The sequence below is a fragment of the Oncorhynchus gorbuscha genome, linkage group LG13 (genome assembly GCF_021184085.1).
Source record: "Oncorhynchus gorbuscha isolate QuinsamMale2020 ecotype Even-year linkage group LG13, OgorEven_v1.0, whole genome shotgun sequence".
NCBI lineage: Eukaryota > Metazoa > Chordata > Actinopteri > Salmoniformes > Salmonidae > Oncorhynchus > Oncorhynchus gorbuscha.
The window spans coordinates 52313062-52340752 of record NC_060185.1 but is presented as its reverse complement, the minus strand read 5'-3'; the positions used below and the strand labels follow the sequence as shown (position 1 = coordinate 52340752).

Sequence of the window (27691 nt, the reverse complement as noted above, 5' to 3'; positions counted from 1 at the left end):
TCCCTAAAACACTTCAGCAAGCAGGCCTTTCTAATCGACCTGGCCCGGGTATCCTGGAAGGATATTGACCTAATTCCGTTAGTAGAGGATGCCTGATTATTATTTTTTAAGTGCTTTCCTCACTATCTTAAATAAGCATGCCCCATTCAAAAAATGTAGAACTAAGAACAGATATAGCCCTTGGTTCACTCCAGACTTACCTGCCCTTGACCAGCACAAAAACACCCTGTGGCATACTGCATTAGCATCGAATAGCCCCTGCGATATGCAACTTTCAGGGAAATTAGGAACCAGTATACACAGGCAGTTAGGTAAGCAAAGGCTAGCTTTTTCAAACAGAAATTTGCATCCTATAGCACAAACTCCCAAAAGTTCTGGGACACTGTAAAGTGCATGGAGAACAAGAGCACCTCCTTCCAGCTGCCCACTGCACGAAGGCTAGGAAACACTGTCACCACTGATAAATCTATGATAATTGAGAATTTCAATAAGCATTTCTCTACAGCTGGCCATGCTTTCCACCTGGCTACCCCTACCCCGGTCAGCAGCTTTACACCCCCCACAGCAACTTGCCAAAGCCTCACCCACTTCTCCTTCACCCATATCTAGATAGCTGATGTTCTGAAAGAGCTGCAAAATCTGGACCCCTACAAATCAGCTGGGCTAGACAATCTGGACCCTCTGTTTCTAAAATTATCTGCCGCAATTGTTGCAACCCCTATTACTAGTCTGTTCAAACTCTCTTTCGTATCATCTGAGATCCCTAAAGATTGGAAAGCTGCCGCGGTCATCCCCCTCTTCAAAGGGCGAGACACTCTAGACCCAAACTGTAGATAGTGTCCTCAGGTCTCTGCTGTTTGTTTGCTACAGCACCCTCCGTATAGCTTGGAAACAGGAAACATTGGTAGCAGTAATCTATCTGGTTAATTTAGTCAAAAATGTGGTTGTAGGTTTGGAGTTCCGATCTGGAGCAAAGGCCATGCTCTGGAGGGTAGTATTCTGCATATGTTCCTGCCCAAAAAATCCAAGTTTATCTAACTCCAAATCTATAATTTTGTAAAAAACATGAAAAATGTCAGAGCTCACATGCAGCTGTGTCTCTCTCTCTGCCTTACTTGTTTAGATGGGTAAGAAAATTCAGGCTGTAACACAACAAAATGTGGAATAAGTGAAGGGGTATGAATAATATCTGAACCCACCAGTTTATTAGATACACCACCCTGTTCACAAAAAAAACTGTCGCTCCTACAGACAGTGAGTCACGTGTCCGTGGCTTGCTATATAAAGCAGGCAGACAGGCATCAAGGCATTCGGTTACTGTTCGATTAAGCAATGAGCAAAACGAGTGACCTAAGCGACTTTGAGTGTGGTATGATCGTCGGTGCCAGGCGCGCCAGAGCCAGTACCTCAGAAACTGCTGCCCTGGGCTTTTCACGCACGGCAGTGTCTAGGGTTTACCAAAAATGGTGCAACAAACAAAAAACATCCAGTCAACGGCAGTCCTGTGGGTGAAAACAGCTCATTGGTGAAAGAGGTCGAAGGATAATGACAAGAATCGTGTAAGCTAACAGGCGGGCCCGCAAACAGACAAATAACGATGCAGTACAACAGTGGTGTGCAGAACGGCATCTCGGAACGCACAACTCGTTGATCCTTTAATGGGCTATTGCAGCAGACGACCACACCCGGTTCCACTCCTATCATTTAAAAACAAGAAGAAATGGCTCCAGTGGGCATGCGATCACCAACACCGGACAACTGAGGAGTGGAAAAATATCGCCTGGAACATGAAAGTGAGTCAAATTTACTTGAGTGGCCTGCGCATTCCCCAGACTTCAACCCAGTAGAACATCTTTGGGATGAGCTGGAATTGGCTGTTAACAGCATGAAGGTACCTCCATCCAGTCTGCAGCAACTGCTTGATGCCAACATGTCAGCATGGACCAACATCCCTGTGGAACGTTTCCAACAACTTGGAGAATGCCCCGGAGACTTCAGGCTGTTCTGTAGACCAGCACGAGATGGGTGTACCAAATAAACTGGCCAGTGAGTGTATAATATAATCATTAGATTTACTCTTTGAGTAATGAGGTTTGAGACCGTGATTGTCTCTTTGTGTGAGTTAAATACAGCAGGGACGTGACACTGAAATTATGACATCAAAATGTATTCCTCAGTGTGACCAAGACAGAGTTTGTTTCATGTATTGTTCATGTATTGTATGCTAATCTGTATACATTTTTCCGCCACCTCCTCTCTCACAGGGAGTTTCAGTGGCTGTCCCACCTGCCCGTCACAGGACAGCTGGATGGTGCCACCCTGAAGCAGATGGGCACACCACGGTGTGGGGTAAAGGATGAGGGCAGCCATCAGGTCTGGGCACAGAGAGTCTATGCAGTCTTCACAGGCAAGATTGCGTCCAATGTGTCACAAACCCGCAGGAAACGCTATGCTCAACTAGGTAAGGGAATACACTCAAAGGTGTGTGTGTGTGTGTGTGTGCGTGCGTGCGTGCGTGCCAGAAGCAGGTAGTCAGTGGCGTGCCAAGGTAACAATGGCTTTTGTTTCATGTTGTTGAGCTCTGTATATTTGCACAGCATGAGTTTTCCAGTGACACAAACCTCCCCAGCACAAACCTCCCAGGCGAGCTGAATGCCTTCTATGCTTGCTTCGAGGCAAACAACACTGAGCCAGCCATGAGAGTCCCTGCTGTCCAGGACAATTGTGTGTTCTCGCTCTCCGTGGCTGATGTGAGTATGAATTTTAAACAGGTAAACACTCACAAGGCCGTTGGGTCAGATGGAATACCAGGCCGTGTTCTCAGAGCATTCACAGACCAGCTGGAAACTGTCTTTACAGACATTTTCAACATCTCGTCTGTAATCCCAAAGGTAATCTCAAAGGTAACCTGCTTAAATGACTATAGTACCATAGCATTTACATCTATAACCATGAAATGCATTGAAAGGCTGGTCATGGCACACATCAACAATCGCGAACTGCCCCAACAGATCCACAGATGACACAATCTCTATTGCACTACACACTGCTCTCTCCCAACTGGACAAGAGGAATACATATGTGAGAATGCTGTTCATTGACAACAGGTCAGCGTTCACCACCATAGTTCCTTCCAAGCTCATCACCAATCTCGGTATCCTTGGACTGAACACCTTCCTCTGCAACTGGTGGTGAGGGTAGGTAACAACATCTGCCACACTGACACTCAACATGGGGGCCCCTCAGGGTTGTGTGCTTAGTCCCCTTCTGTACTCCCTGTTCATCCATGACTGTGGCCACGCACAACTCTAACACCATCATGAAGTTTGCTGACGACATGCCTGTGGCAGGACTGATTGCAGATGACAATGAGACAGCCTACAGGGAGGAGGTCAGAGAACTGGCAGTGTGAAGCCAGGATAACAACCTCTCTTTCAACATCAGCAAGACAAAGGAACTGATCAGTGACTACAGGAAATGGAGGGGCGAGCCTGCCCCCAATCCACGTTGACGAGGCTGTAGTGGAACAGGTCGAAAGCTTCAACTTACTTGGTGTCCACATTACTAAGGACTTAACATGGTCCTCTCAAACCAGCGCAGTTGTGAAGAAGGCACGACAAAGCCTCTTCCCCCTCAAGAGGTTGAAAAGATTTGACATAGTCCCTCAGATCCTCAAAAAGTTGTACAGCTGCACCATTGAGAGCATATTGACTGGCTGCGTCAACGCTTGGTAGGGCAACCCCACCGCTCGCAAGGCACTACAGATGGTGTTGTGGACAGAGCTCCCTGCCATTCAGGACCACTATACCAGGCAGTGTCAGATGAAGACACGGAAAATTGTCAAAGGCCCCAGCCATTAAAGCCATTTACTGTTCACCCTGCTACAGCAGGTCAAGCGGTACCGGAGCGCCAAGTCTAGGACCAAAAGGCTCCTGAACAGCTTCTACCCCCAAGCCATAAGACTGCTGAACAGTTAATGAAATGGCTAACCTGACTATTTGCATTGACCCTTTTTTGCACTGACTCTTGCACTAACTCAATAATGCACACTGGAGACTCCAACACACACATACACACACACACATGCATATTGATGCCACACACACACTTTCACACGCTTCACATACTGCTACTCATTTCACACGCTTCACATGCTGCTACTCATTTTATTATCTATCCTGATTGTCGAGCCACTTTCACCCTTACCTACATGTACATATTACCTCAACTACAGTACCTCGTACCCCTGCACATTGACTCGGTACTGGCACTCCTTATGTATAGCCTCGTTATTGTTATTTATTGTGTTACTATTTTCTATTTTTATTGGCAAATTGTCTTACTCTGCATTGTTGGGAAAGGGCTCGTACGTAAGCATTTCAAGGTAAAGACTACATGTGACAAATAAAATGTGATTTTGTTTTGATATGCTTGTGGAGTCTGTGGCTGTGGTAGCTCCAGAGCTCAGAAAGGGTGTACACCGTGGTCTGGGTGGGTCTCCTGTCGTGAAGCCCATGACTAATAGCACTGAGGGCTGTAGTTAAGGCCTCAGAAGAGCGTCTGATGTCCCACGCTTTGGCCAGAACGACCCCTCTGCTGCAGGGGTACTAGTGGTTATCTACTCAACTCTACCTGTACCTAGCAAATTACACTGCATTCTATGGAGTCTCATTAGCATATTCACTGCAGATGAATTGTACCATACATACCCCACTGGGTTAGAACATATATTCTGGATTTTGGTTATCCATAAGTATAACGTTTCAGTCAAAGCACTAAGGTGACCTCTTTTTCCCTCCTCCTAGGAAGTATGATTGACAGTTGAAACAATGCCACAATTTGACACCAACACCAGTGCATGTGGTGGTTGACTGTTATACTTGGTTTCTTCAGATGTTTTGACCCTGCACAGATCCTCTGCTTGTGTCTACTGTTTATGTTAGACGGTATCTGGTCTCTCACTACATGAGAGAAAAACAGTAACTTTAACAGCCGTGTCAGTGACCATGAGGAGGAGGCAACCATCCCTCCCATGTTCCTGCTCATAGCCTGAACTGTGAACACTCGGCATTCCTCTCTGCCTCTCAGGGGATTGGCTAATACTCTGGGAATGTAGTGGCGTCGGACGGTCTCTCTCACTTCAAGCCAGTACCTGATGAGGCCTGTCCTCTGTTCGCTAGCTGGGTAAATAACACATCTCTGTTGTTTTGAGACCTGAGACGAGACAGCGGTCTTTGTCATCACCATTTTAGAGAAATGACTCATATGACTAGCAGGAGTGTTATTAAGCGAAACAAGAATGGTAATGACGGATGTTGTTTCACCTCCATGTGAAAGTTACGACTACAACAGGTGCCGGGTGTACCTCAGGCAAGCCCAGGGTCGTGTTCATTGGGCAGAAGAAAAACGAACTGAAAAGGAGAGGGACTACCTGGACTCCAAAAATAAACACACATTTTTGAACACAAACACGTCCCTGATGTTTCAACTAGACTTTTCCCTTTCATATAATATAATGACCACTTCTAAATTAATGTGGATGATACCATGATTACGGATAGTCGTGAATGAATCGTGAATAGTGAGAAAGTTACAGACGCACAAATATCATACCCACAAGACATGCTGAACTCTAATCGTTACAGTAACAGGGGAGGTTAGCAATTTTTGGGTGGTATGATATTTGGCGCCCAACCTTCTCACTCATTGTTCCCGGTTCATTCAGGATGATCTGTGATCATGGCAGCATCCACATTAATGTAGAAGTGTTTAGAAACATATTATATTCTTATTTACAATAAAAGTGACTCCAAAATGACTACAATATTTACCAATTATTTCTATTGGGAACAAAATCATCTGAAACACAACCAAAACTTAAAAACTTTAAAAACTTAAAATATGTAGATGCACTATTGTAAAGTGGCTGTTCCACTGGATGTCATAAGGTGAATGCACCAATTTGTAAGTCGCTCTGGATAAGAGCGTCTGCTAAATGACTTAAATGTAAATGTAAATGTAAAACAAACAGCAAATGCATCAAACAAATGTGTAGTCACGAGCATGATGTAGTCATTGCGTGCAAATACTTTTCACCACTTTAATACACATAAGTGAATTTGGGCTCCTGAGTGGCTCAGCGGTTTAAGGTGCTAGAAGCGTTACTACAGACTCTGGTTCGATTCCAGGCTGTATCACAACCGGCCGTGATTGGGAGTCCCATAGGGCGGCGCACAATTGTCCCAGCGTCGTCTGGGTTAGGGTTCGGCCGGGGTAGTCCGTCATTGTAAATAAGATTTGTTCTTAACTGACTTGCCTAGTTAAATAAAGATGAAATACAATTCAAATTTGTTCCAATACTGTTTATTCCCATAAAATTGGGGGGGACTATGTACAAAAAGTGCTGTAATTTCTGAACGGTTCATCCGCTATGGGTTACAGTCATTGTATAATTTCAAATTCAGGGCTGGAGTCAAAACAATACAAAATGTGTCACTGTCCCAATACTTTTGGAGCTCACTGTATGTGGTTTTGATGACATAAAACCGATAAATTACATGGATCAGATTGTTTTCATTTGCCATTGTTGTTTCGCAGAGGAAAGGAGGTGCTATTACCGTGCCTCCCGGGAATAACAAGCAGACTTACTGTATCCTGGAAGACTAGCTGTGGGAATCTGACGCAGGTTCCCACTGATATTTACAGAGGCTACATTCCATCACCCTTGTTCAAGATAAGCAGTGCAGGTTGTGAATGCTCCGTGTTTGTGAGAGGTGTGTGCCTTTTGGAACCACAGCCCTGACTGACCACATGTTTTCTCTCTGGTTTGAGGTGTTAATGGGTATCACATCTTTTAAGCCATATATTAATGTGATTATTTGATATGACTGTACGTTATGATGATAACGTACAATAGATGCTGCACTGGAGACCCAACTCCTACCACCACTGTTCTCTTCTACTAACAATAACCATCACTATCAGATGATCTTGGTTACTTCCTAGAGAGATGGGGATTTCTCCCCCCCCACCAACACTACTTTACAGGCCATAATTCTAATTACTTCCATAAGGGAAGTCAAGGAATGTCTTCAGTATAACTTCCTGCCGTTGCTGGTCTCCGGTGGGACCCTCTTACTCAGTGGAGGTCTATGAGTGCTAGAATCATGGCAATGACTCAAGGGCCACTGCCCACTGTGCAAATATCAGTGTGGACGTAACTGCATGTAAATGGTCTTTAATCTCCTCTTGATGAGTCCACCAAGGTTATTTGCCTGAATACACTTAACTTGACCCTGCATTTGCACTGTTTTAGTTTAAACTGCTTTTGCGATAGTGTGGTGGTAGGCAGTCTAATATTTGATCAACAATTTTCTCTTTGATAAGACCCATATCAACATAGGTACTGAATGATAGTGTCTAAAAAGAGCTTTAAAATAATTTTATCAGATCACCACAATGGGAATGATGTTCAGACTTTTTTCTAATGGCAGATCCCCAAAGCTATCATTATATCAAAGACACGCAGAGGCTCATTTAGAAAACTTGATTAAAAACCTAATTAACAACATTAATCACCCTAGCCTTAATCACCCTATCCATAAGGATACCCATTCTGGATATCCTTATGGATAGGGTATTTTTGTCTTTGGATCAGGCAACCAGGTTTTTCCTGCTGAATGTTGTCAGATCTCCCTTGATCCTGGTTAAATAATGGTTAAATAATATTTATCCTGGTCAATAAAAATCCTATTTCACTTCGTCACCCATTCGTCATATTACTTTGTGAGCAGTTTTAAGAGGTTGAAATACGTGGACCAATATCCCCTGGTCATGGCAGTGTCCTGTAAACAGAAAACAGAGATAAGGCTTTAGAGGAGAGGTCATGGTACACTGGCAGATAGACAAATGGCTATATTTATTTATGACTGATGAGCCAGTGGTCATCCTACCTTTTCCATCTTGGTCTTCTTCTTGACCTTGATGTTCTTAGTGGATCCAGTCGTCTCCTTCTTCCCAAAACAACATGTCATCGTCCTCCAGAAAGACACCTTCTTGGGTGTTGAGTAAGCCTTGTCAGCCATTACCACAGGCTTCTCCTCAGGAACTGGTTGGCCAATGAGGTCACCGTGAGGGTAGATGGAGAACAGCCATGACTTGCCCACAATATTGGAGATGGAGGATCGGCTCAGGGCCCTCTGAGGCTCACCCTTGGAGCCAAGAGGCTTTAGGAAGAGGGTTCATCTAGAACTGAGAAGCACTAAGCTCCACAACCTCTTGGCGGAGCAGCTGTATGTAACTTAGGAAGGCTCAGGGGAGATGGGCCATGTCCATATCTGTGGTGAAGTGTCCACTGGGCTTCAATCTACAGCTAGAGGACTCCTGATATCTCCAGGAGTGATAAGTATATATTTTTGTCTTTATCTGTTGTGGCCTAGTACTGTCTTTTTGCTAGCTAGGGCCATCTACTTTAAGTGCTACCTGTTGAGTTCACTGGTCTCACTCACTACGACTTGACCACTTTCCCCCCTCTATCTCGCCATATGACATCCTGCAAATAGTGAGGTCTAGCCACATGACAACCTGCCCGCTCGACCCCATCCCCTCCCTTCTCCAGACCATCTCTGGAGACCTTCTCACTCCCCTTATCAACTCATCTCTGGCCACTGACTTCAAAATGTCCCAGGTTGCTCCCCTCCTCAAGTAACCAAAACTCGACTCATCTGATGTCAAACTACAGGCCTGTATCCCTTTCTTCTTTTCTTTCCAAAACACTTGAGCATGCTGTCTCTGATCAACTTTCTCATTATCTCTCTCAGAATGGTCTCAGAACGGTCACCAGTCAGTGTTCAAGACGAGTCACTCAATGGAGACTGCTCTTCTGCGACAGAGGCGCTCTTCACTGCCAAAGCTGACTCTCTCTCTGTTCTCATCTTCCTAGATCTATCCACCATGAACCATCATGTCCTCTTCACTCTCTCAGAGCTGGGCGTCTCAGGCTATGCAAATTCTTGGATTGTATCCTACCTGGCAGGATCTGTGTCCGCACCATGTACTCTTACTACTGGTGTCCCCCAGGGCTCGGTTCTAGGCCCTCTTCTCTCTACACACCAAGTCACTCGACTCCGTCACATGGTCTCTCCTATTATTGCGATGCTGATGACACCCAATTATTTTTCTCCTTCCCCCCCTTCTGACACCCAGTGCTGACACACATCTCTACGTGCCCGGGAGATATCTCAACTTGGATGTCGGCCCACCACCTCAACCTCGACAAGACCTACCCACTTAAAGACCTCTCCATCACAGTTGACAACTCCACAGTGTCACCCTCCCAGAGCCACAGTGTCACCCTCCCAGAGTGCAAAGAACAATGGTGTGACCCTGGACAACACCCTGTCGTTCTCAGCAAACATCAAAGCTGTGACCCGCTCCTGGAGGTTTATACTCTACAACATCAGTAGCGCATGACCCTACCTTACACAGGAAGCAGCGACGGTCCTAATCTAGGGACTTGTCCTCTCCAGTTTTGACTACTGCAACTCGCTATTGGCTGGGCTCCCTGCTTGTGTCATCAAACCCCTGCAACTTATCCAGAATGCAGCAGCCCGTCTGGTTTTCAACCTTCCCAAGTTCTCTCATGCCACTCCACTCCTCCGCACACTCCACTGGCTTCCAGTTGAAGCTCGCATCCACTACAAAACAATGATGCTTACCTACGGAACAGCAAGAGGAACTGCCCGACCCAACCTCCAGGCTATGCTCAAACCCTACACTCCAACATGAGCACTCTGTTCTGCTACCTCCTGTCTCTTGGCCCTCACACCATTACGGGATGGCAGCTCCCGCTCAGCCCAGTTCAAGCTCTTCCCTGTCCTGAAGCTAGGACAGCAGAGTCCCTGCTCATCTTCCGAAAACATCTGAAACCCTACCTCTTCTAATGGTATCTTTAAATAATCCTCCTCCCCCCCTTCCAAATAATGTATAAAAATATAAATGAATAATACATAAATAAAATAAGAGCACTTAACACTTGCACTCGACCCCCCCCCCCCCCCTTTAGCTCTGACGCTACTGATAGCTATGTTGAGGTAAAAGGCACTATCTATGTCTGTGATATGTGGTTGTCCCACCTAGCTATCTTAAGATGAAGGCACTAACTGTAAGTTGCTCTGGATAAGAGTGTTTTCTAAATGACTAAAATGTAAATGTAAAATGATCCAGCAGGACAGGTTCAATTAATGCAATCAAGTTGGCTACCTCTTGTTGGAGCAGGAAAGTTCTGTGGTGAAACGTCCATAGCATTGCTACTTTAGTCCAGGACAGGCTGCAACTCACCAAACTCTCAGCGGAGCTTTTGCATCTTCACCAGGAAGGCCTCAGGAGAGTTCGCCACAGGCCCGCTATCGTCTGCACATGGGCATCCACAACTTAAGCTTCTATCCATGACAGGCTGAATGTATGGATGTAGATCCCTTTGATTACCAAAGGAAAAAAATACAATTGTTCAATAATAATCACTTTAAAAGAAACGGTAGTGGGCATTGCCAATGGTGCGGTTTTAGAGGTCCTCTTGGCAGCAGAAACAAAATGTAGCAGTTTCAAAGCTCATTTTCTACAATTCTACACATTTTGCCATGTGGCTGAGAGAACATTTTCAGTTTAAAAAGATCATGTCCTTCAATTATATACATTTTGCCATAGCATAAGAGCAAGGCATAAGCCATCTGAGTGACCCAAACAAAACAAAATCAATTGGGGCCCCATGACATTACATGGTAGTTTTAGAGGCCCTCTTGGCCGCAAAGACAATTGCTGTTTTAGAGCTAATTTCCTGACATTCTACACATTTTGCCTTGGGGCAGAGATAACATTTTAAATCTAGTTGCCTACAATTCTAAAATGCCTGTTTCTAAGCTAATTAATTATACACATTTCGCCGTGACTTATACCTTGTTTTTATGCTATCTGAGTGACTCAAACATAACAAAATGAATTGGGGCCCCGTGCCATGACATTTTTTGAATTTTGTATTCTCCCTGACTTGCTAGATTTTTTAGGGGGGGGGGGTGATTGTTAGTTCTCAAAGATGATCTTACTTAAAAAATATATTGCTCCATTGTGATTTCTTCAAACGGGTTTTAGGTGTTGAAGTTTTTTTTAAATAAAATATTTGGTGGCTACACTTATACGGCGGTGCGCTATAGAGTGCATATAGGGGAAACACTGAACACTCATGTAAGCTCATGAGATCAGTTGGCTTGCGAGGCTGCAAAAGTAATGCACTTTATGGAGAATAGGGTGGCTTTGTTCAAAAGTAGTGCATTATGGATTAAGGTGGCTCTGGTTGATAGCAGTGCACTATACGGGCAATGTGGTGTCATATCATATGACAGAAGTAATCCTAGAATCCTTCCTTTGGCTGCCTCTCCTTCCAGTTCTCTGCTGCCAATGACTGGAACGAACTGTAAAAATCACTAAAGCTGGGGTCTCTTACATCCCTCACTAGCTTTGAGCACCAGCTGTCAGAGCAGCTCATAAATCACTGCACCTGTATATAGCTCATCTGTAAATAGCCCAATCTACCTCATCCCCATACTGTATTTATTTATCTTGCTCCTTTGCACCCCATTATCTCTACTTGCACATTCATCTTCTGCACATTCTACCATTCCAGTGTTTAATTGCTATATTGTAATTACTTCACCACCATGGCCTATTTATTGCCTTTACCTCTCTTATCCTACCTCATTTGCACACGCTGTATATAGATTTTTGTAATGTATTATTGATTTTATGTTTGTTTATTCCATGTGTAACTGTGTTGTTGTATGTATCGAACTGCTTTGTTTTATCCTGGCTATGTTGCGGTTGCAAATGAGAACTTGTTCTCAACTAGCCTACTTGGTTAAATAAACGTGAAATACAATTTTAAAAAATATATACATCTCTGGCCAGTCTGTTACGGTTCAGGTCCAGCCTCCAGCCGGTTCCACTAAGCTCTGGGTAATGGTTGTTTCCTGCTAAGAAGTTTTCCTCTAGTTGTTGTATGCTTTGGATGCTGTGTGTGGTTGTTTGCTTTAGTGATTTCTAGATTGTGGAATCTCGTGTATACACGAGGCGATTACAGTCTTGTAAAGAAAAAAACCATTGAGTTTTACCCCCCAACAAATAACCCTTGACTGGGACATACAGTACCTACAATATAAAATATATTTCCGTAACACTTTTTTGGTTACTACATTATTCCATAATGTTGATAGCTTCACTATTATTCCAAAATGTAGAAAATAAAGGAAAAACCCTTGAATGTCTAGGTGTGTCCAAACCTTTGACTGGTGCCTTGACTTTTTCCACATTATAGCCTTTTTTTAAACTAGGCATGTCAGTTAAGAACAAATTCTTATTTACAATGACACCCTACCCCGGCAACGCTGGGCCAATTGTGTGCCACTCTATGGGACTCCCAATCACAGATGGATGTGATGCAGCCTGGATTTGAACCAGGTACTGCAGTGATGCCTCTTGCATTGAGATACAGTGTCTTAGACCACTGTGCCACTTAGGAGCCCTCTTATTCTAAAATGTATTCAATACATTTTTCCCCTCATCAATCTACACACAATACCCCCATAATGACGAAGCAATTTGTTTTTTGCAAATGAAAAATAAAATAAATATCTTATTTCCATAAGTATTCAGACCCTTTGCTGTGAGATGTGAAATTGAGCTCCAGTGCATCCTGTTTCCATTTATCATCCTTGAGATGTTTCTACAACTTGATTGGAGTCTACCTTTGGAAAATTCAGTTGATTGGACATGATTTGGAAAGGCATATAAATGTCTATATGAGGTCCCACAGTTGACAATGCATGTCAGAGCAAAAACCAAGCCATGAAGTCGAAGGAATTGTCTGTAGAGCTCTGACACAGGATTGTGTCGAGGCACGGATCTGGGGAAAGGGTATCTAAAAATGTCTGCAACTTTGAAGGTCCCCTAAAACACAGTGGCCTCCATCCTTAAATGGAAGAAGTTTGGAACCACCAGCTCTTCCTGGAGCTGTCTGCCCGGCCAAACTGAGAAATCGGGGGAGGTGGTCGATGGTCACTCCTGATGGTCTCTCTGACAGAGCTCCAGAGTTCCTCTGTGGAGACGGTTGTCCTTATGGAAGGTTCTCCCATCTCTGCAGCACTCCACCAATCAGGCCTTTATGGTAGAGTGGCGAAAGCCGCTTGGAGTCCGCTTGGAGTTTGCCAAAAGGTACCACATTCACTGGCCTGAATGTCAAGCGTCACGTCTGGAGGAAACCTGACACCATCCCTAAGGTGAAGCATGGTGGTGGCAGAATCATACTGTGGGGATTTCTTTTCAGCGCCAGTGACAGGGAGACTAGTCAGGATCGAGGGAAAGATGAACGGAGAAAAGTACAGAGATCCTTGATGAAAACATGCTCCAGAGCGCTCAGGACCCCCAACTTGGGTGAAGGTTCACCTTCCAACAGGACAACGACCCTAAGTACACAGGCAAGACAGAGCAGGAGTGGAGCAGGAAGACCGATTTTCCGTATGTCTCATGGTCTGACAAACACCACTGTAGCGCAGATGCGGAAAGGCGACATAGGCGGATGCGGCAGATTGAGACGCAGCCCATGCAAAAAGCTTCAACTGGCTTAAACTGATGTATGTTGATGGGGATTTTTTTATTATGTTACTTAGATTGACACTTAAGGACATTGCAATGTATGTGATTTTACTGCAAATGTTGAAATACCAACACTGTCATATCACATTAAACTTACTTGGTGGGGAAAGTATTTTATTATAATGAGCAATGTGGTGGTGTGCCGTGCAGTCCTTTAAAAAAAATCTTTATCATTGGCATGTACCCATGGTTCTCTGTGTTATCTCTGCCCCTGCAGGTGAGAAATGGTACAAGCGTCACCTGACCTACAGGATAGTGAACTGGCCTCGTCACCTTGCGCCAGGCCCCGTGCGGCTTGCAGTGCGTGCCGCCTTTCAGCTGTGGAGCAATGTGTCAGGCCTGGCCTTCCAGGAGGTCCCAGAGGGCCCCTCGGACATCCGCCTGGCGTTCTATGAGGGCGAGCACAATGACGGGGCCAGCAACGCCTTTGATGGCCCAGGTCAGGCCCCACATCATCTTCACCCTACTGGATATTACCATGGGGCCTGGAGCTTTTTCCCTGACAATGTAACCTGACCCTGGGCTGTAATTCATAGCTCGTTTTCAGGTCACATGGTCCGTATAAACTTGCCCTACTATTCTTTTAAAGTAAAGAAAGAGCTTAATCACCCAAATCTGGACACCAGAGAGGGGCCAATGGCGTTCCTGTCCTGTCCAAACCTCTCACACTCCTTCTTCTCTCCTGTCCTATAGGGGGAGCTCTAGCACATGCCTTCTTCCCTTGCCGGGGGGAGGCCCACTTCGACATGGCAGAGAGATGGACGCTGTACGGACACAAGGGCCACAACCTGTTCATGGTGACAGCCCACGAGATAGGCCACACACTGGGGCTGGAACACTCACCGGTGCGCCACTCCCTCATGTCCCCCTACTACAGGAAGCTAGGCCGCGCCCTGGTCCTCAGCTGGGATGACATCGCTGCAGTGCAGCAGCTCTATGGTAAATTATTTATGATGTCCTCCATTCAGGTTAAAACCAATGATGTCATATGCTGTATACACTACAAGGCATGTCTGTAAATTAAACCATCTGTCTGTATGTAAGGTTAAATGGGGCGTCGACAATGAATCAAGATACAGCCATCTCAGTCAGATTTATATGCAAAAAGTGTTGAAAGTAATTGCATCATTAAACAAGCGGAACTGTCCAAATGCTCCCTAGAAAGAGATGGAGACAAACTGACATCACTCAATTTCCTCATTGTATACTATACTGAACAAAAATATAAATGCAACATGTAAAGTGTTGGTCCCATGTTTCATTAGCAGAAATAAAAAGTTACAGAATTTTTTCATACGCACAAAAAGCATATTTCTCAATTTTTTTGGCACATTTTTTGCATTCCTGTTAGTGAGCATTTCTCCTTTGCCAAGATAATCCATCCACCTGACAAGTCTGGCATATCAAGAAGCTGATTAAACAACATGATCATTACACAGGTGCACCTTGTGCTGGGGACACTAAAAGGTCACTCGAAAATGTGCAGTTTTGTCAAATACAGTAACACGATGCCACAGATGTCTCAAGTTTTGAGGGAGCGTGCAGTTGGCATGCTGACAGAAAGAATGTCCACCAGAGCTTTTGCCAGAGAATTGAATGTTCATTTTATCTACCATAAGCCACCTCAAACATAGTTTTAGAGAATTTGTCTCTACATCCAACCGGCCTCACAGCTGCAGACCACGTGTATGGTGTCGTGTGGGCAAGTGGTTTACTAATGTCAACGTTGTGAACAGAGTGCCCCATGGTGGCGGTGGGGTTATGATATGGGCAGGCATAAGCTACAGACAACAAACACAATTGCATTTTAACGATGGAAATTTGATTGCACAAAAATACAGTGATTGAGATCCTGAGGTCTATTGTGAGGGCCATTTAAAAAAAAAGTTATCTGTGACCAACAGATGCATATCTATATTCCCAGTCATGTCAAAACCATAGATTAGGGCCTAATGAATTTATTTCAACTGACTGATTTCCTCACATGAACTGTAACTCAAATTGAAATTGTTGCATGTTGCGTCTATATTGTTGTTCAGTATACAGTGTATCTTCTCTCTCAACTGCACTTAAGACATTATACCTACACACACACTGTTTCCCTGACAGTGCTGTCACGAGGGTAGATTGGTTGTCCCAGTGTTGGTGTTACTCGAGAACAGGGCTCCTGTTATGGGGGACTGGGCTCTGAAATGGGGTTGAATGGCGGCAACTCGGTTACCAAGATTTTACCGCCCAAAACCACTCCTTTTTCTTGTGATAAATAACTGTGAGAAACCTATACATTATTAGAAATTATTTATATGAACAGCGTGGCGTAAAATGGAACTGTTAAATTATATGCGTTTGTCTAAATCTGGCTTCTCTTATGGTCTCTGCATGATGAATTGTCAACGCTCAGTATGGAGCACAGTTCACAATGCATGCAGCCCTATCATCATATATCATCTCATCATGGTAACTTTTGCTGCAGAATAGTCTATGCTACAGTAATATAAAGACCGAATGTACGTCTAATTTACCCATCTCCATCTGGTCTAATTTACCCGTCTCCATCTGGTCTAATTTACCCATCTCCATCTGGTCTAATTTACCCGTCTCCATCTGGTCTAATTTATCTGGTCTAATTTACCAGTCTCCATCTGGTCTAATTTACCCATCTCCATCTGGTCTAATTTACCCTTCTCCATCTGGTCTAATTTACCCCCTCTCCATCTGGTCTAATATACCCATCTCCATCTGGTCTAATTTACCCATCTCCATCTGGTCTAATTTACCCATCTCCATCTGGTCTAATTTACCCATCTCCATCTGGTCTAATTTACCCATCTCCATCTGGTCTAATTTACCCGTCTCCATCTGGTCTAATTTACCCGTCTCCATCTGGTCTAATTTACCTACCTCCACCTGGTCTAATTTACCCTTCTCCATCTGGTCTAATGTATCCATCTCCATCTGGTCTAATTTACCCTTCTCCTTCTGGTCTAATTTACCCTTCTCCATCTGGTCTAATTTACCCTTCTCCATCTGGTCTAATTTACCCTTCTCCATCTGGTCTAATTTATCCCTCTCCATCTGGTCTAATTTACCCTTCTCCACCTGGTCTAATTTACCTACCTCCACCTGGTCTAATTTACCTTTCTCCATCTGGTCTAATTTCCCCATCTCCATCTGGTCTAATTTACCTACCTCCATCTGGTCTAATTTACCTATCTCCATCTGGTCTAATTTACCTTCCCTCCATCTGGTCTAATTTACCTTCCCTCCATCTGGTCTAATTTACCCAACTCCATCTGGTCTAATTTACCTACCTCCACCTGGTCTAATTTACCTACCTCCACCTGGTCTAATTTACCCAACTCCATCTGGTCTAATTTACCTACCTCCACCTGGTCTAATTTACCTACCTCCACCTGGTCTAATTTACCCATCTCCGTCTGGTCTAATTTACCCAACTCCGTCTGGTCTAATTTACCTACCTCCACCTGGTCTAATTTACCTACTTCCACCTGGTCTAATTTACCTACCTCCACCTGGTCTAATTTACCTACCTCCACCTGGTCTAATTTACCCATCTCCGTCTGGCCTTCAGAGGTCATCTTATTTTTTAATTGTAAAGATGTTTTTTTTATGCAGTTGCAGAGTTTTAAAACAGCCTATCACTCAAATATCGCTGCTTTAAGTCAGTGCACACGCAAGCACTCAGTCTTTTCTCTCCTCCAACTCCATTCAAATTGCATCCAAAATACTGTAGATAATCCTGTTCTAGATTGATATATATAGACTTATATATACAGTGCATTCGGAAAGTATTCCGACCCCTTGACTTTTTTGAGGCATATTCTAAAATTGATTACATTTAAAAACTGTCCTCATCATTCTACCCACAATACCCCATAATGGCAAAACAAAATCAGGTTTTTAGAAATGTTAGCAAATGTATTAAAAATAAAAAACAGAAATACCTTATTCACATAAGTATTCAGACCCTTTGCTATGAGACTCGAAATTGAGCTCAGGTGCCTCCTGTTTCCATTGATCATCCTTCAGATGTTTCTAGAACTTGATTGGAATCCACCTGTGGTAAATTGAATTGATTGGCCATGATTTGGAAATGCATATACACCTGTCTATATAAGGTCCCACAGTTCACATTGTTCACAAAAATCCATGCCATGAGGTCGCAGAAATTGTTCGTAGAGCTCAAAGACAGGATTGTGTTGAGGCACAGATCTGGGGAAGGGTACCAAAACATTTCTGCAGCATTATAGGTCCCCTAGAACACAGTGGCCTCCATCATTCTTAAATGGAAGGGGATTGGAACTACCAAGACTCTTCCTAGAGCTGGCTGCCTGGTCAAACTGATCAATTGGGGGAGAAGGGCCTTGGTCAGGGAAGGACAACCATCAATGCAGCACTCCACCAAATCAGGCCTTTATGGTAGTGTGGCCAGACGGAAGACACTCCTCAGGAAAAGGCATCTAAAGGACTCAGACCATGAGAAACAAGATTCTCTGATCTGATGAAACCAAGATTGAACTCTTTGGCCTGAATGCCAAGTGTGACGTCTGGAGGAAACTTTGCACCATCCCTACGGTGAAGCATGGTGGTGGCAGCATCATGCTGTGGGGATGTTTTACAGTGGCAGTGACTGGGAGACTTATCAGGGTCGAGGGAAAGATGAACAGAGCAAAGAACAGAGAGATCCTTGATGAAAACCTGCTCCAGAGCGCTCAGGACCTCAGACTGGGGTGAAGGTTCACCTTCCAACAGGACAATGACCCTAAGCACACAGCCAAGACAACGCAGGAGTGGCTTCGGGACAAGTCTCTGAATGTCCTTGAGTGGCCCAGCCAGAGCCCGGACTTGAACCCGATCAAACATCTCTGGAGAGATCTCAAAATAGCTGGTTAGCAACGCTCCCCATCCAACCTGATAGAGCTTGAGAGGATCTGCAGAAAATAATGGGGGGGGGGAAACTCCCCAAATACAGGTGTGCCAAGCTTGTAGCGTCACACCCAAGAGACTCGAGGCTGTAATCGCTGGCTAAGGATGAAGCAACAACACAGAGAGAAAGAGGTAGGCTAAAAACATTAGGGGAAATATTATGAAAGGTATGCTTATATATGCGTCAGCTTACTAATTATGCAAATAGGCCCTATTCCATTTCAAAATGAAGATCTAATTCGCGAGCCTATACTTGTAACTTTATAGGCTGCATGTGCTGCGCCAGAATGGCATGTTTTCTCCCTGCTTTATCATGGTTTGAACGATGTGCGTAACTCCGGTCCAGATCACACAGTGTAAGACAATGCAGTTCAGTAGTAATACAGTTCACACTCAAAAGATTAGCTTGTTTCATTTATTTACCCAAGAGTGCATATAACTAGCTACATTTATGGGCTTTTGTTGTGCATAATGTGCAGTGGCCTATATCATATATATCGGATAACAATCATTTGGGCTTGGGCTCGATGAATGTCTTCAATGTAGGACGCATAAAATGTATTTAATGTATGGTTCAGGCTCAGGTAGCCTCAGGCTTGAATATTCGATCAAAGCTCTAATCAAATCCAGACATAGGCCTACTTATGCTTTATAATGCGTTTGAATGATACTTCCGGTTTTAGTGGGAAATACTGGGTTACCCAGTAGAAAAGCGATTTATTCTCGGGATGGAACATCTGTAAAATACCAGGGAAATATTCAGCCCTAGTCTGCATGCATAGCCTACATGTTTTTATGTAGAACAAATGGAATAGCTGTTTGCCGTGGAGGTTTTCGCTCCCTTCCTGGCATGTGTAAAACAGGTTTCCACAGGTTGATGCTGCTGTAGTATGATGAGTCCCATCCATCCTCCTGCAGGCATTTATCCAGGAATGTCTCCGTGGCTATTGAGCGGTCCTACCTGGATCCAATAAAATGTAGTCTTGTAGGCATGCCAATTCTAGATGTTTTTCTGTTTGGTTTCTGGAGGAGAATCAACTCCACCTATTTGTAAACAATTGTTTTTTTTTCATTGAAATGAAAAGACATACTGTTGAGTACATTCTACTCCATTTTAGTTCAAAACATTTGGCATATTTCATATATTGATACAGATCTGCTCCCCTTTATATCAAGTCTCTAAGCATCGTCACTGCTGATTGTGGTATTGGGTTCCTCAATACAGAACAATGGGATGAAAACATTAAAACAGTTTATTTTCTGAGATATTAAGGTATGCAGTGCCCTGTAGGCAGAATACGTGTGTGAGTTTATCTTCTGAGATATTAAGGTATGCAGTGCCCTGTAGAATACGTGTGTGAGTTTATCTTCTGAGATATTAAGGTATGCAGTGCCCTGTAGGCAGAATACGTGTGTGTTAGCACCATGTGATGATGGGAACCAGATGTCTGTCTGACCTGAATAACTTCACTGTACTGAATCTGACCAAGAACCTTCCAACATATTTCTAACCATTCTGGTCGGGGTGTACGGCTGTGGCATCTGCTTCAGAAACCTTTTTTTCTTTTCTTAGTGCATTACTTTTGACCAGGGCCCATAGGGACTCACATAGGGCTCTGGTCAAAAGTAGTGCACTATATAGGGAATAGGGTGCCATTTGGGACGGAACCTTTGTCTTAGTGATAATGTCACGTCACAGTGTATGACATTTTGCAGTAGAATTGGCCACACAAGTCTGTAATCGTTATATATTTTAAATGGTCTGTGTAGACTGACCCAAGTACACAGTATGTTTAGATTACACACAGTAGCACTGCTCTTAGCAAAGTATCTGTTTTTATTCTTTCTGCCAGGTTGCATTCTTTTCAGATTTTCCTCCTCTCCTTAGGGATGCTGATATCATCACTGCAAAGACAAATGTTTGCTCAGCCAGTTGCAAACAAAATGGGTGTGTGATGTCCAGAGCCTTATCATAGGATGCTGCTTTGTGTTTAATTTGACATCCGTTTGCAGTAGTCACTTGTCTTTCTTCATTCTTTTCAACGAGAATGACATTCTTGACTTATACCAGTAAATGACCGGAATGTTCGTATCTTTCAAAGATCTTATGTAAAGACATCTATCTAGTGGCCCTTTTGGATACTTCAGATTATCACAGGTGTCTGTAATCATCTCTGGCCCTCTCGGGTCTTACCACATGTAAAATATATCAAATAATTAACTAAGATTAAAATTAAAATATAAAAAATAGAATGCAAAACTGTAAAACATTATCCTAAATATAAACCATCAACTTAGTGTACCATTGGTGTTTTATATGAGGGTTTCAGCATGAAATATCCTTTGTAAAATGTTTTACACTTGCATTTATTTTACTATGTTAATATGTATTTGTTGTCAATGTTTTGGGGTCAAACTGGTGGCAGTTGTGAAAAAAGTAATTATTGGAAGAGTTGCAGAGTTAATTGAAAATAATGCTGTTGTTGATTAGATGCTTTTTTCCATTAATGAGGCTATTTTCTCTTGAACCATATGGTCTATCTACTAGAAGCTCATGGACAATATGGACACATATATAACAAATGAATACTATCTACATTTTGTTATTCAAGTATACATTACTAAAGTCATGATTTTAATTACTGAAGAGTCCAGTAACTTTGCAACCCTTTGTCCAGTACACAGCAACTCAACAGTTTCCTGGGAAAGACAGCTTTACTGTTTATATAATTGACTATTTGAGAATATTGTTCTGTTTGTTTCCACTTGGGAGGGTTTTTTCCCATGATGTCTATTTCGAGAAAATACTGTCATTTGTTTTTGGTTTGTATTTCTCATATTCTTTTAAGGGGAAAAAATGACATTGGCATGCAGACTTCCTCGATCATGTATCAACCAGCATTTGTCCCATTGGAGCAGTAAATGATACTGTAAGCCAATATTTGTCTTAACATTCATTTTTATTCACATGGTAGTTCATAATCAGTGGCCATGTACCTGATAGATTGTAGAAGTAACACTTGTAAGAGTAGTTTAGATGGCTGACTAAACATTCTCTCGGACGCAATGGAACGCTCATACATCAACATCATAGTGCCCATCGCTTATCACCCCATCACTTAAACTACTGGAACTTGTGTCTGTATACAATCTACTCTCCCATTCTCTTATCGTGCCTGATCCTGGATCTGTATGTGCTTCAGCAAACACAGTATCTTTTTCGTTGGGGGATAACGGTTACAATATTTAAATTCCTATACTTTCATATTCCGTTCATATCACATTTTATATTCATTATGTCACACATACTATTTTTGTACCTGTGGGCTGCCACTCAGATGAAAATAAAACATTAAAAACGGTACATAACTACAAATCATACTACAGAGTTTAAGTAATAATACATTCAGTATGTACAGGAAAAGAAAAACAAAGTGGGCCTCCACCCCCAACCTCCCACCCAGCCCTCCCTTCTGACTACAGTTGTCATTCCAACCCCTCCATTGGTCAGATTAGTTGGCTACTGATGGTCTCCCTCTGTGTCCTCCCCAGGAAAGCCTCTGGGGGGTCTGCCTATGAGGTTAACAGGCCAGGCATTCAGCTCAGCCCTGCAGGAGTGGGAGCTGGCCGAGGAGCCCGAGGGACATCCTGAAATTACCCAGCCCCTCTACTGCCAGGGAGTCTTTGATGCCATCACTATGGGTAGGGCACGACTGTGCTCAATCATTTGAAATCACCCCCAAACACAAGTTATTCATTGGGATATTATAAACTGGGTGGTTTGAGCCCCGAATGCTGATTGGCTGACACATTTTTTGTATTTTTACTGCTCTAATTACATTGGTAACCGGTTTATAATAGCAATAAGGCATCTCGGGGTCTGTGGTATATGGCCAATATACCACAGCCAAGGGCTGTATCCGGGCACTCCGCGTTGCGTCTGGTGGAAGAACAGCCCTTACCCGTGGTATATTGGCCATACACCACACCCCCTCCGGCCTTATTGCTTAAATATAATATTTTCATGTATTCTTGTCTGTCTTTGTGTGTTCAGACCAGAACCACACAGTGCTGGTGTTCCGGGGCAGTGTGTACTGGATGGTGTCGGCTCAGGGGAACGTGAGCGCACCTCTGCCTCTCCAGCAGCGCTGGCGCCACCTCCCACTGGCCATCGAGGCCGCGGCCTTTTCCCCACTGGACAGCAAGTGGTACTTCTTCAAAGGTAAAGTAATCTCCTTAAATTCACTTTAGTCAGTGAATGATTGTGTGAAGTGACCTGGTCCCAGATAATTGTGCTTTAGCCAACTCCCCTGACTATGGTTGGATGACAATGAAATAACACAGCAGAGGACCTGGCTAAAGCACAATCAGGATAAAGTACCTCAGTGAGGAAGTAGTGTTGATTGCACTGAATTCTCTCTCTACCCTCCCTCTGCAGGTAAGCGTATATGGCGTTACTCGGGCAGTGCCCTGGACCCTGGCTTTCCCAGGAGGAGCAGCCAGGCCGGACTCCCCTGCCACCCAGACTGTGCCTTCTACTACGCCCCCCTGGGACACATGGTCCTCTTTAAGGGCCCCCGCTACTCCGTGCTCAACCTGCACACACTGAGGTCCGAGCCCTACTACCCGCGCCGGCTGGCCGACTGGACCGGGGTGCCCCAGGGAACCAACGGTGCGCTGACCCGTCCCGACGGGCGCCTCTATCTCTTTAGGGAGCAGCAGTACTGGAGGTTTGACCCGGTGAAGGTGCGCATGACCAGAGAAGGCCAGTGGGCTCAGGACCTGGATTGGATAGGCTGCAGGAACAGGACTCACCAGGGCAATGACATCCTGTGACAAACGTGGAGCTACAGCTCTCATATCAAAGTTGATATTAGGCCAAAAGCCTGAAACAATAGCCTGGGTACAAGTCTGTTTCTGATAATATTCCAGTACTTATACTCTGTATCATATGCCAAACAGTTTGGCATGACAAGGAGTGGAAACAGACTGGTACCCAAACTACCAAAACATATAAAAGGCCATTATGTGCAATCTAAATATGGAAGACTTGGTTGGAGCCGGCCGGGTTCGTTGGCCTGAAACACTGTCATCAGTGCAATCGAACTTGACTTTTTGGTAAGATTCATGACACAATAAAATTGACATTAGTAATGAACATTGTTGAGCATATTAAACCTGGGTCGGGCCAGGCACACTGTAGAGAGCACTGCTGACCATTCACCTTTTAAAAGGCAATGTTCCCGACATTCGTGAAGATCGCATTCACAGTAAACTCTGCAGATATCATCTCATTAGGAAATTCCCTTTAAAGTCAAGCACTCTACAATGTGACTCGGATTGAATCCCTGCCCTGGTGACAAGTACAGTGCATTTGGAGAGTATTCGGACGCCTTGAATTTTTTCCACATTTTGTTACGTTACAGCCTTATTTTAAAAAATGTATTCAAATGTTTTTTTCCACCCTGATCAATCTTAAAACAAAACCCCATAATGACAAAGCAAACACAGGTTTTTAGAAAATTCAGCAAGTATAAAGTATTCAGATCCTTTACTTAGTACTTTGTTGAAGCACATTTGGCAGCAATTACAGCCTTGAGTCTTCTTGGTTATGACACTACAAGCTTGGCTCACCTGTATTTGGGGAGTTTCCTCCATTCTTCTCTGCACATCCTCTCAAGCTCAGTCAGGTTGGATGGAGAGTGTCGCTGCACAGCTATTTTCTGGTCTCTCCAGAGATGTTCGATCCAGTTTAACTCTGGGCTCTGGCTGGGCCCCTCGAGAACATTCAGAGACTTGTCCAGAAGCCACTCCTGCGTTGTCTTGGCTGTGTGCTTAGGGTCATTGTCCTGTTGGAAGGTGAACCTTCACCCCAGTCTGAGGTCCTGAGCGCTCTGGAGCAGGTTTTCATCAAGGATCTCTGTGTATTTACTCCGTTCATCTTTCCCTTGATCCCGTCTCCCGGTCCCTGCCGCTGAAAAACATCCCCACAGCATGATGCTACCACCACCATGCTTCACAGTAGGGATAGCGCCAGGTTTCCTCCAGACGTGACGTATGACATTCAGGCAAAACGTTTCACCAGACCAGAGAATCTTGTTTCTCATCATGGTCTCAGAGTCCTTTTAGGTGCCTTTTGGCAAACTCATGTTCCTTTTACTGAGTGTCTTCCGTCTGGCCACTACCATAAAGGCCTGATTTGGTGGAGTGCTGCAGAGATGGCGGTCCTTCTGGAAGGTTCTGCCATCTCCACAGAGAAATTCTGGAGCTTTGTCAAAGTGACCATCGGGTTTTTGGTCACGTCCCTTCTCCCCGATTGTGTCGTTTGGCTGGGGGACCAGCTCTTCCTAGAGTCTTGGTGGTTCCAAACTTCTTCCATTTAAGAACGGAGGCCACTGTGTTCTTGGGCACCTTCATTGCTGCAGAAATGGTTTGGCACCCTTCCTCGGATCTGTGCCTTGACACAATCCTGTCTCAGAGCTCTATGGACAATTCCTTTGACCTCATGGCTTAGTTTTTGCTCTGACATGCACTGTGGGACCTTTTATATAGTCAGGTGTGTGCCTTTCTAAATCATGTTCAATCAAGTGAATTTATCACATTCTAGAAACATCTCAAGGATGATCAATGGAAACAGAATGCCCCCGGAGCTCAATTGAGTATTATTGCAAAAGGGTCTGAGTACTTAGGGGGTCCTGTGCAAACATTTCTAAAAACCTTGTTTTTGCTTTGTCGTTATGTGGTATTTTATGTAGGCTGAGGATTTTTATTGAATCCATTTTAGAACAAGGCTGGAACGTAACAAAATTTGGAAAATGTCAAGGGGTCTGAATACTTTCCAAATGCACTGTACGCAGTGGTAAATCAACTCCATAGCAAATGATTTTGTATATTACACTTAAGATTTCTTAAATGTTTATGCTTTGGTATTACACTTGTACATTTCAGATATTCATCAAGACCATGTGTAATTCACTTTTGAATTATTTGTATAAAATCATGTGAGATACAGAACTCCTCTGGAACAATGCTGCCTTCCAGTGGTAAAAGTATTTCTTTGCAGACTTCTACATTTTAAGACACTATCTACTCAAACTGACATAATCCAAATGGAATGTTTGCCATCAGTGTTGCTGATACTACACCAAGAATACCCCTAGTTTAGTTCTTCAGTAAAATATACATCAGCAACATTAGAACCTGTGACCGTCAGTGTTGCTGATACTAAACCAAGAATACCCCTAGTTTAGTTCTTCAGTAAAATATACATCAGCAACATTAGAACCTGTGACCGTCAGTGTTGCTGATACTAAACCAAGAATAACCCTAGTTTAGTTCTTCAGTAAAATATACATCAGCAACATTAGAACCTGTGACCGTCAGTGTTGCTGATACTAAACCAAGAATACCCCTAGTTTAGTTCTTCAGTAAAATATACATCAGCAACATTAGAACCTGTGACCGTCAGTGTTGCTGATACTACACCAAGAATACCCCTAGTTTAGTTCTTCAGTAAAATATACATCAGCAACATTAGAACCTGTGACCGTCAGTGTTGCTGATACTAAACCAAGAATAACCCTAGTTTAGTTCTTCAGTAAAATATACATCAGCAAGATTAGAACCTGTGACCGTCAGTGTTGCTGATACACCAAGAATACCCCTAGTTTAGTTCTTCAGTAAAATATACATCAGCAACATTAGAACCTGTGACCGTCAGTGTTGCTGATACTAAACCAACAATAACCCTAGTTTAGTTCTTCAGTAAAATATACATCAGCAACATTAGAACCTGTGACCGTCAGTGCCAAATAAAGTGTTCAGCGAGTTAGTCATTTATTTTTATCAGTAGATTATAAAGTTGAATTGGGATTTAGCAAGAGCGAACACTTGCATGTGAAAACTTCTACGGGGTGGATTAAATCTGTATCACGGAAGAGCCGCGTTAAAATGTAAAGGTCATTTCCGATTGAGCCGACATATGCAGTCTCCACAAACGCAGGAATATCACCTTTAAACTTCAATTGAGCTACAACATGGAAATTCTGCGATACTTCTGCAATGCAGATTGAATCCATCCCTAAATCATTACTCCACATGCTTGATAGACCTGCATCACTTGTTTTTGAGCCAACTTCACCATCGGCTTTGAAAGGGGAACCCAGCTCATGACAGTCCAGTTTCGAAACAAATGCAAATCACTTTTCACCCAGTGCAAACTCCGCCCACCTGGACCAGCATTAATACTCTCATTACTGACCTTTCATCCAATCAATTCATCAGGATCAGTTATTTTAATAGTCTACACCAGTCTAAAAATATGGGCACAATGAGAATGTGGACAAGAGCCATACAGATGTTAGCACCAGGTATAAATAGGCCTCAATAGATGGTACCCAATGCAGCAGTAAAGTTATTGAGGTTGTATTTAAGCATTAAAACCCAAGGGGGTATGGTATATGGCCAATATACCACCGCTAAAGGCTGTTCTTGGGCACAACAACACAGAGTGCTAGGACACAGCCTGTAGCATATAACAAACCCGAGGTGCCTTATTGCTATTATAAACTGATTACCAACAATTAGAGAAGGAAAGAAATTAATGTTTTGTCATATCCCATGGTATACGGTCTGACAGCTTTCAGCCAATCAGTTTATTTAAAAAAAATCACTAACATATGTCTTAAGAACAATTTTAAACAAATGACAAGTATTATTTCCAAATTAGTCAGAAGTCAAACATGTCATTTACAAAATACAATTAATTACTTTAGTGATGCATGATAAAACAGTCATATTTCACAACTCGCATGTTTAAATTAAGGGACAGTTTCCCAGACAGATTACACTTAGCCCTGGACTAAATGGCACTCAATGGAGATTCTCCACTGAACACGCTTTTTAGTCCAGGTTTAGGCTAATCTAAGAAACCGGCCTCTAGACGATCAATTTGGTAAACATCGTCTTGTCATAGGTTATAGACAGCCTTGCAATGTAACAGCCTTCCATGGTAATGTCAGCACACACTTTATACATTATTAAC

General features: G+C 43.5%; 1 protein-coding gene across 1 annotated transcript in view; it reads left to right on the top strand.

The window, feature by feature from the left end:
- The window catches only part of mmp28 (matrix metallopeptidase 28), a 31089-nt gene extending 6955 nt beyond the window's left edge, over window positions 1-24134 (top strand). The window contains exons 3-8 of the mRNA XM_046294939.1: window positions 2265-2461; window positions 13919-14140; window positions 14395-14640; window positions 22201-22350; window positions 22703-22870; window positions 23087-24134. Coding sequence (XP_046150895.1) covers window positions 2265-2461; window positions 13919-14140; window positions 14395-14640; window positions 22201-22350; window positions 22703-22870; window positions 23087-23484 — 1381 coding nt within the window. The 3' untranslated portion in view covers window positions 23485-24134. The remainder of the gene's footprint in view (window positions 1-2264; window positions 2462-13918; window positions 14141-14394; window positions 14641-22200; window positions 22351-22702; window positions 22871-23086) is intronic.
- The last annotated feature ends 3557 nt before the right edge of the window (window positions 24135-27691 follow it).